This window comes from Petaurus breviceps, unplaced genomic scaffold (genome assembly GCF_028583685.1).
Source record: "Petaurus breviceps papuanus isolate PSGF00001 unplaced genomic scaffold, PetGlider_PUasm1.0 91041, whole genome shotgun sequence".
Taxonomy (NCBI): Eukaryota; Metazoa; Chordata; class Mammalia; order Diprotodontia; family Petauridae; genus Petaurus; species Petaurus breviceps.
The window spans coordinates 38677103-38687167 of record NW_027187400.1 but is presented as its reverse complement, the minus strand read 5'-3'; the positions used below and the strand labels follow the sequence as shown (position 1 = coordinate 38687167).

Here is a 10065-nt window from a genome sequence, read left to right as displayed (position 1 = left end):
ATGAAGCGCAGCCAGCGCTAGGCTACGAGCTCTCGGACAGCTCCTGCGGAGTTTTGGCTGCGGTGACTGAGTCAGGTGGCCTTGTCTGGCTGCGCGGGCAGAGCACAATGCTCCTGGAGTCTGGGGCCCTGCCACCCCATGGTGTGACCTCAGGCCCAGCCCCGGCCCCTTACCTTGGCTATCCTGTAAGGATACACTTCCTCCGATTTCTTGTACTGAAGGAAGAGTTGCATGGAGGCGCTTTGGGATGACATATTGATGATGGCGGCCCGGTGAATGCCCATGACGACGTCCTGGCACGCAGCCTTCCTCAGGACCGGGAGGAACGCCTTGGGGAGGTAGAAGGAGGGAACACTCAAGACGTGGTTGAAAACCTGTTGTTCTTCAGTCGAGGGTTCTTCATGACCCTACTGTGGTTTTCCTGACAGAGATAATACTGCCAGTGTTTGCCGTTTCCTTCTCCAGATCATTTTACAGATGAGGAAACCGAGACAAACAGGGTGAAGTGACTTGCCCAAGATCACACAGCTAGTAAGCATCTGGGGCCATATTTGAACTCAGGTCTTCCTGAGTGGACCTGTTTCTTATTTCTTAGAAGCTATGTGTCTCTGGGCATTCAGTTTTTTAAAATGAGGAAACCGAGGGCCATAGAGTTGGACTCAACAATCTCTCAAGGCCACTTCCATGCTTCTATGAACCACTCAGACACCACTCCTTCCTCTGATAATAGCCCGGGCTGATTGTCCAGCTCAGGGAAAAAATAGAACATATGATCATAGATTCCATTAATAATAGTAGGGAACATGCTAATGGATCTTTGAGGTTTACAAAATACTTTACAAACATCATCTCACAAAGACCCTGAAAGGGAGACCTTGAGTTCAAATCCTGGCCATTTACCGCTTACTAATGGGTCCCCTGCCTTCAAAGACCTGGGGTGGGGAGGGGGGCAACAGATCACATAGATAAAGATAAAATACACACGTGTTTCCAGGGAGGTGGTGATAAGGCACTATGCCAAGTTTTCGTTTCCTCATCTGCAAGATTCAGGGTCTGAGATGAGTGGTCTCTAAGGCAGAGGTTTGAGCTTAATAATTTTTTCTGCCCTGGGACCTGTGGGCAGTCAGTGTGGAACTCTTGTCAGAACCATGTTTTTAAGTACATTGAAAAAAATACAGAGTTAGTGAAAATAAGGTTATGATTGATTTTCATAGTTTGTTCATGAGCTGCCTGAAATTCATCCATGGGCCTGGAATTAAGAACCTTAAGTGTAGAAGCTCTATGAGTTCATGATGGGTTAGCCCAGGGTCATACTACTATGTCTGAGGCCAGATTTGAACCTTGGTCTTTGAGACCACAGCTAGGTAGAGCACTGGGCCTGGAGTCAGGAAGACCTGAGTTCAAATCCAGTATTAGACCCTTACTAGCTGTGTGACCCTGGGCAAGTTACTTAACTCTGTTCACCTCAGTTTCCTCATCTGTAAAATGAGCTGGAGAAGAAAATGGCAAACCACTCCAATATTTCTGCCAAGAAAATCCCAAATGGGGTCATGGAGAGTCAGACACAGCTGAAAATGACTGAACAACTTAGAGATGATACAACTATAGATGCAGATCGAGAAGGACCCCCCACCATCTAGTCTAACTCCACTCTCAGTTTTCAGATGAGGAAACTGAGGCTTAGAGAAATTCCTTCCTAAAAATAAACTTATTCTGAGACCTAACTTGTCTGAGAAGGACTTAGAGTAACATATTCCAAGGATTCCAAGGCCAGTGGTTCTAGTTAGTAAATCATACTAGGTGTAAAGGTGTAGGAAGGACAGGAATAGGCCTTTATTAAGCACCTACTATAAGCACTTCATAAATATTATCTCCTTTGACCCTCATAATCACCCTGGAAGGGAGGTGCTATTATTATCCCCATTTTACAGGTGAGGAAAACTGAGGTAGACACAGATGAAGCAACTTGCCCTCCCTTGAGCACCCCCAGCTCAAGAAGCATCCATTGCTCCTGACTGCTTCTAAGATGAAGTAAAGAACTCCTGATCATCATTTAAAGTCCCTCAAAATGTGGTTCTGGCCAACTTTTCTAGGTTTATTGAGCCTTACTCTACCACAGGCACTCTGTGTTCTGGCCAAACTGGCCTACTTCCTGTTCCTCACCTACAGCATTTCATTTCCCACCTCTGAGACTTTGAATAGGCTGATGTCATGCCCAGAATTCCATCCTTCCTCACCTCTGCCTCTCACTTCAAGGTTCATCTCAAGCACCAACACCTCCCCGGAAGCCCCTCAGTGTGTATTTTGTATTTATTTATCTATGCGATCCGTTTGGGGGGGGAAGGTGGGCCATCCATGTAAGCTCTTCAAAGGCAGGGGACCCATTCACTTTTGTTTTTATAACCTCTGTTCCCTTCTGGCACATATTTGCTTAACAATCTCTGGCTGTATGAATGAGTGAATGAAGAGACAGCTGCCCAGCTCTCTACCAAGCTTTGGGGGGGCTCTACCCTTTCGGAGCCAGGGGCCTGTTCTCCCTCACCTTGCTGACCATGAGTTGGGCCACTGTGTTGGTCTCATAGATGGTCCGCATGTCCTGGGCCGTAACGCTGTCCAGGGTGGCGATCCTGTTGATGCCAGCGTTGTTGATGAGGCAATTAAGGCCTTGTTCCCCCACCAGGGCCTCCGTTTCCTGTACCACCTTCTTGATGCTATTTTCACATACTACATCTAGGGTGGAGAGGGGAGCAGAGAAAGAAGGGTGGGGCAGGCAGTTCAAGGGAAAGCGGTGTTCATGGAACGCGAGGGCAATTGACCAAAGGAAATAATTGGGGAGCTAGAGAAATCTGGGGGGGCCCAGGCATAGGGCCTAAAGCCAAGTGAGAGAATCCATGCTCTGGACAGCAGCAAAGCCCTAGGACAGTGGAAGTCAGCTGCTGGGCTCTGTGGTCATTTATTAGGGAGCCCAACCATGGAGGGCTATTCTGTGCCCCCATTCCCAACCCAGACACTCACCCAACTGCAGAACTCTAAGATTCTGATGCTGCTCCTTCAGACGCTGGAGTTCCTGGGGAGGGAGAAAGCACTGATTAAACACCAGGATCTATGCTGAGCATTTTACAATTATCTCATTGGACCCGCACAGCAACCCTGGGAGGCAGGGGGCTATGATTATCCCCATTTTACAGTTGAGGAAATAGGTTTAGTGACTTGCCCAGGGTCACACAGCTAGTAAGTATCTGAGATAAGATTTGAACTCAGATCTTCCTGACTCTAGGCCCAGTGCTCTATCCACTGAGCTGTCTAGCTGCCTACTAGGCAAACAGGATTAAGTGACTTGCCCAGGGTCACACAGCTAATAAATGTCTGAGGCCTGATTTGAACTCCCTGACTCTAGACCCAGAACTTTATCTACTTCACCACCTAGCTTTTTAGGGAAAAGGAAGGGGGAGAAAGGAAAATGGAGTATAGGGCTTCATCTGCTTTTGTGACTAACCTTTTAGAAGAGGTCACAGGCATCAGCAAGACCCAGAGGCTGGGGTCTGCATGAGCCTACTAACCACCCTGAGGTCCCAAATCAAGGAAATCTCAGACACAACTCGGCTCCAACCCTGAGAACCAAGACAAGCCACGTGACTTTGAGCAAATCCCTTCTCTCTGGACTTTGCTTTTCTCAGCTGGAAAATCAGGGGCTTGTATTACCAGAGGAAACCCAAGTAAAGCAGATAACAACCTGGACAATGTGGGCAGGGGCTGTCTTTCCCCACAATGGAACTGTCCAGGGAGCCTGAAAATAGGGAGGCCGATGGGGAAGTTGGGCTCATTTTGACAAAATTTCCCTCTTCTCTCCTGTTCACTTAATGAGATTACAGAGTGTGGACCATTAGCAACCGGGGCCCCTCCCAAGGAGCTGGACAAGTGCCTTGGCCCTTTTGCTGAGAGGACAGAATGGACTCTTGATTTAATAATAAAAATAGGTAGCATTTATACGCTAATATCAAACTATAACTATTCTAATTATAAGTAATCAGTAATAACAGCTCGTATTTATATGCTAATGAGTTATAATTATATTAATTATGAATAATTAATATTAAAATAATAGCTAGTCTTTATACCTACTCTATGCCAGGCACTATGCTGAGAACTTTACAAATATAATGTCATTCATTCCTTGCAACAATCCTGGGAAGGACGTGCTGTAATTACCCACATTTTATCTACATTACCCACACTAAGGCAGGCAGAGCTTACATGATTTACCAAAGGTTACACAGTAGAGGCCAGACTTGAACTCTGGTTTTCCTGGTCCAAAGATGCTTAGGGATGGTAAGTCCAGTACTGAGGGAGGTGGGAATACAGACATGTATAGAAGCAACCTCCCCCCCCTCCCCCCCATGGTCTATCAGAACAAGCTGTGAGAACATCTCTTCTTTCAAATGTTTCTTCTTTGTTGTGGGCTTTCTCTTCCTTGGGTCTTCCAGTAGAAGACTTAGGTGGGGATTTTACCTACAAAGGAGGTGGATAAAATCATGTACTATGAGGGGAAAGTATCTTCTCCCCCCCCCCCCCCGGAAAAAATAATCTTCAAGAGTCAGCTAGGTGGTGCAGTGAATAGGCCCTGAAGCCAGGAGGACCTGAGTTCAAATCCAGCCTCAGACACTTGACACACTCACTAGCTTGATGACCTTGGGCAAGTCACTTAACTCCAATAGCCCTGCCTTCTCCCCTCAAAAAAAAAATCTTCAAGGCCAAAGAAACAGAGTTTCTTTGACACTCAGGATGAGCCTAAACAGATTCTGTCTTGAAAAAGGTCTCCACTACCTTGGAAATTTCTTGCCTAAATAAGATATTCCTATAAGATTAACCACAGAAAAAATATCCCACAAGAACAAACATTTCTGGTAACTCCTTAGATCCCAAAGCTACAACATTTTGTCCCTACTTCCATTCTGCTAAGGAATACCATTAATTGGCTTTGCAAAAGTATACACACACACACACACACACACACACACACACACATTGAGGTGTGTATATACACACATATACATGTTGCTGAATTGTTTTTCCAGTCATATCCAGCTCTTCACAACTCCATGTGGGGTTGTCTTGGCAAAGATACTGGAGCGATTTGTCATTTCCTTCTCCAGTTCATTTTACAGATGAGGAAAATGAGGCAGACAAGGTGAACTGACTTACCCAGGGTCACACAGCTAGTAAATGTCTGAGGCCAAATTTGAACTCAGGAAGATATGTGTGTGTGTGTGTGTATGTGTGTGTGTGTGTGTATCCCCTTAGGCCAGGGCTGTTGCTGTCTATCTGGCAGTAGCCCATAAGTAGGTGATATTAAAGGCTTTATTTTCTTTTTAGTCTTCCAGCCTTGCCTCCTGATTTATTGACCTGAAGTTCATAGGACTGAGGTGGGAGGAATTACGGAATTTTTAAGCATTACAATTTATATTGTGTAGATTAGGCATACGAGATTCAGAAGTCAACGACTATAGTAATATATTGTTTGATAAACCCCCAGACCCTGGTTTTTGGGATAAGAACTCACTATTTGATAAAAACTGCTGGGAAAACTGGAGTATAGTATGGCAGAAACTGGGCATAGACCATTATCTAACACCATATACCAAAATCAAGTCTAAATGGGTGCATGATCTAGGTATAAAGGTTGATACTGTAAGCAGTCTCCTAAAACAAGGAATAGTTTACCTATCAGACTTGTGGAAATTTGGCAGAATTGCAGGATATAAAATAAACCCACATAAATCCTCGGCATTCCTATATATTTCCAATGAAATTCAACAGCAAGAGATAGAAAGAGAAATCCCATTTAAAGTTACTGTAGACATTATAAAACATTTGGGAATCTACCTGCCAAAACAAACCCAGGACCTATATGATCACACTTTTCACACAAATAAAGTCAGATCTAACTAATTGGAAAAATATAAATTGCTCCTGGCTGGGTCGAGCTAATATAATAAAAATGACAATTTTACCTAAATTAAATGATATATTTAGTGCCATGCCAATTAATTTACCAAAAAACTACTTTATAGAGCTAGAAAAAATAGTAACAAAATTCATTTGGAAGAACAAACGATCCAGAATATCAAGGGAATTAATGAAAAGAAATGCTAGGCAAGGTGGACTAGCTATACCAGATTTCAATCTGTATTATAAAGCAGCAGTCATCAAAACTACTTGGTACTGGCTGAGGAATAGAGGAGTGGATCAATGGAATAGATCAGGCACACGAGATTCAGAAGACAATTTATATTGTGTGGATCAACCTGAAAAGATTTCTTTTTTGCTTTTTCTCTTTTTGGAGGGAGAGGGCAGGGCAATTGGGGCTAAGTGACTTGCCCAAGGTCACACAGCTAGTAAGTGTTAAGTGTCTGAGGCCAGATCTGAACTCAGGTCCTCCTGACTCCAGGACCAATGCCGCCCCACCAGGTAAGATTTCTTACCCACACCATCCTCCTGGACCCCAACTCCTGATTGTCTCTGATGTTCTCAAGGATGATAAGATAAATTTTCCTCAATTTTTTATACCATAGGAGGCCTGCATCTATTAGGGATAGTTAAACTGTTTAAAGGATAATCTGATTGTTGGTAGTTATCTGCCTCCGCTTTGAATCAGTGTGTGCAGATGTGCAATTCTATAGTTTGCAAGGTTTCAGGCCAAGTCTGAGGGGAGGAAGGGAAAGAAAATCAGAAGTTGAAGACCATTCACAGTGACACAGCATGGACAGGAAACTCAATTAGAGAAGAATCTAAAAGTGTTCTGAGAAGTAGACAAGTTTTAAAAAGGAGACATTTGATTCCCTAGAAGGTAATGGCAGGATCCTCCTGATTTGATTTCCAATTAGGCCCTTTCCTTTCTAAACAGGGAAGATTCCCACCCATTAGAGCATATGCCTGACTAAGAGAACCTTTGATTCATATGGAATTCCTCTGCATGACTTGTACCTGAAATCAGACTGAGCTGTGGGAGTTTGGTTCCGTTATACCCGTGATAGGTGAGTTCATGCCACTCAGGTCAGATGGAACAGTTTGGATCTAGTTATAACCATGTTCCCCTTCCTTTCATGGCAAATTTTTCTGACCATGGTAGTTGAACTACAAATATTTTATATAATGAATCTTACTGTGATGATCTCCTGGCACGGCAAAGTCTACTATGACGAAGATTCAGGGACAAAGGACGTCGCTGCTGGCATTTTCTACTATTTTGAATTTGTGGCCACTGTTTCAACCTCCTAACCTAGGCAGCTAAGACAAAACAGGTCTTTAAACACGCCATCTCCTTGTTCATCAGTTTTGTCGGTATTTATTCATATGTAATCATGACCTCAAGTATATTTGGAGAGCAGGAAATAGTTTACCTGTCAGGTCTATGGAGAAGGAAAAATTTATGACCAAACAAGAGATTGAGAACATTACATGGTGTAAAATGGATGATTTTGGTTATGATAAATTTAAAAGGGGTTGCACAAACAAAATCAATGCAGTCAAGATTAGGAGGGAAGCAGGAAGTTGGAAAAAAAATTTTTTACAGTAAGTGTCCGTGATAAAAGCCTCATTTCTCAAGGACATAGAGAACTGAGTCAAATCTATATGAATGCAAGTCATGCCCCAACTGATAAAAGGCCATGTAGAAGATTATGTCCTTATAGTCTCACATTCTTTCTTTCTAAATAAGTCTTCCCCCTCCCCTGAGAGAAGGATAAAAATATATCCCCAAAGGGGGGAGGACTATAAAGGTGTAAAAAAAAGTTCTAATTCTTAATCAAATAGTAAATCTTACTTTGAGAAAGGCAACAAGATCAGACTCTTACTTCTTGGGGGTTAGGATATATGTGATTGGCTTCTAAATGTTTTGCAGTGGTAAAGAATAGATTTAAGAGACACACTATAAATGAAACTGCATTGGTAGCCTTAGGACATCTGCTATTGTGTTAATTTAAACAATTAAAAAAGGTCAAGTGAAGATAATTTTAAATTATATTTTTAAATTTTATCCTAGACATAATAGAGAACAAGACTGAAAAAAAGTAAAGCAAGGTGCCTAACCCCCTCCAGAAGGTTCATTTGAATATCCACAGATGCCTATTCATACAAATGCTTAAAGACCCAAGCTTTGGATGCATTTTAGTAATTATCTATAAATTCTCAGGTTGGATTGAGGCTTCCATATATAGAATTGCTTTAATAGTTGTCAAAGAAACTTGTAAATTATTTTTTTTTTGCTTGAGATCTCTTTTTTCTCCTCTTCCTCCTCCTTCTTCTCCTCTTCCTTTCTCTCTCTCTCTCTCTCTCTCTCTCTCTCTCTCTCTCTCTCTCTCTCTCTCTGTCTCTCTCTCTCTGTCTCTCTCTCTCTCTCTCTCTCTCTCTCTGTCTCTGTCTCTGTCTCTCTCTCTCTCTCTCTGACTCTCTCTCTTTGATAAAATCAAGAGAAAGCACTCATTTTATAAATTAGGTCACCAATCATCCTTTTAAGATTCTTCCTCTAACCCATGAACTACATTGTCCATATCGTCCATATCACCTACAGGGTTTGGAAAAGGTTGAAAAAAAAAATTGGTATGTGAATATCGTAATTCTCCAAACTTTCAGATGAGTTGCAGCTCCTCTGGTCCGACCTTCTTCCTATGGCCCTGATGTTTGTGGTGTTAACTTCACAAGGTTTGTATAGGCTTTTGTCACATGGACACACGGATAGTAGAAGGCCAGTGTAGTAGGGTTTTGTCAGGCCCTACAAAATTATTTTGTCTTCTCACTAGCAGGTTTGAGCAGCTTCACACTTGGAATGCATGACTCCCCTAGAAACAAGGTGGAGAGTTCCATCTCAACGTAAGCAGGCCAAGGTGGACAATTTCCGGACAGTGGTCTGCGACAGACCCCTTTTCATGCAGAATTTCCCAGGGAAAATGCTTCCTGAAGTAGATAACTTCACGAAGCAGACAGTTAAACCCAAGATGGAACAAGATGCCTGTTACATTAGCCTCTTCTCTTACTTACTCTTTCATTATTATTACTCTTTCATTTCTTACATTACTCTTTCCTTACATACTCTTAATTATAGAGTTATGTTTATTGTCTATTGTTCCTTACAGCATCCTAACCCTTTTGGAAGGTTTAAGACCCAGGTGCCAGATTTAAGATAAAAACTAGAAGTTTGAGCCTGGGTCCTTCTACGTTCCCACTCTTTGTAACATTATTGGTAATAATGTATCACAGAATCAGGGAGGCTAGGTGGCACAGTGAATAGAGCACCAGCCCTGGAGTCAGGAGGATCTGAGTTCAAATCTAGCCTCAGACACTTAACACTAGCCATGTGACCTTGGGTAAGTCACTTAACCCCAATTGCCCTGCCTTCCCCCCCTAAAAAGAAAATAAATAAATGTATCACAGAAAGATGCTGTTGTTGCAATCTGCGTCCCCACCTTTATGTGTGGATAATTTTGCTAAGTAGTTACTACTATTCAAAACAGTAGCTCTGAAGAACTGAGTCGAGGAAATGATGACTATCTTCTGTTTTTGCTAAGAGGCTTTGTTGAAACTACTTGCCAAACTCCTTGCCAGTTTATCACAGTACACTTGATGATTGCCCTTTAGTCTTCGAGGCAATGTTGTGGATTTCATATGATTTGTACTCCACGGAATTTTTTGTTTCTTCACTTCCATAACTCTCTTTGGACTAGGTCTCCAATTTCACTGGGCAAACGGCTGCCTTGTTGTATCTCAAGTATCCCAGATTTGATAATACTTCCTAGGAAGTATCAAAATGGGGAATGTGGAGGAGGTGGATGAACCTGTGTACTGGGAGTCTGGGGGGAACATCTCCTCCCTAGAAAAAGAAATGATGACCTTGGGCAAGTCACTTAACCCCAATTGCCCTACCTTTCCCCCTCCAAAAAGCAAGAAAGAAAGCAAGAAAGTGAGAGAGAGAGAGAGAGAGAGAGAGAGAGAGAGAGAGAGAGAGAGAGAGAGAGAGAGAGAGAGAGAGAAAGAGAGAGAGAGAGAGAGAGAGAGAGAGAGAGAGAGAGA

General features: G+C 42.8%; 1 protein-coding gene across 1 annotated transcript in view; it reads right to left on the bottom strand.

Moving 5' to 3' along the window:
* LOC138153959 (C-signal-like) overlaps positions 1–10065 on the bottom strand; it is a 25161-nt gene that overhangs the window by 10917 nt on the left and 4179 nt on the right. Inside the window, exons 2-4 of the mRNA XM_069078373.1 lie at positions 3016–3067; positions 2543–2730; positions 174–329 (exon numbers count right to left, since the gene is read on the bottom strand). Of these exons, the coding sequence (XP_068934474.1) occupies positions 174–329; positions 2543–2730; positions 3016–3067 (396 nt within the window). The remainder of the gene's footprint in view (positions 1–173; positions 330–2542; positions 2731–3015; positions 3068–10065) is intronic.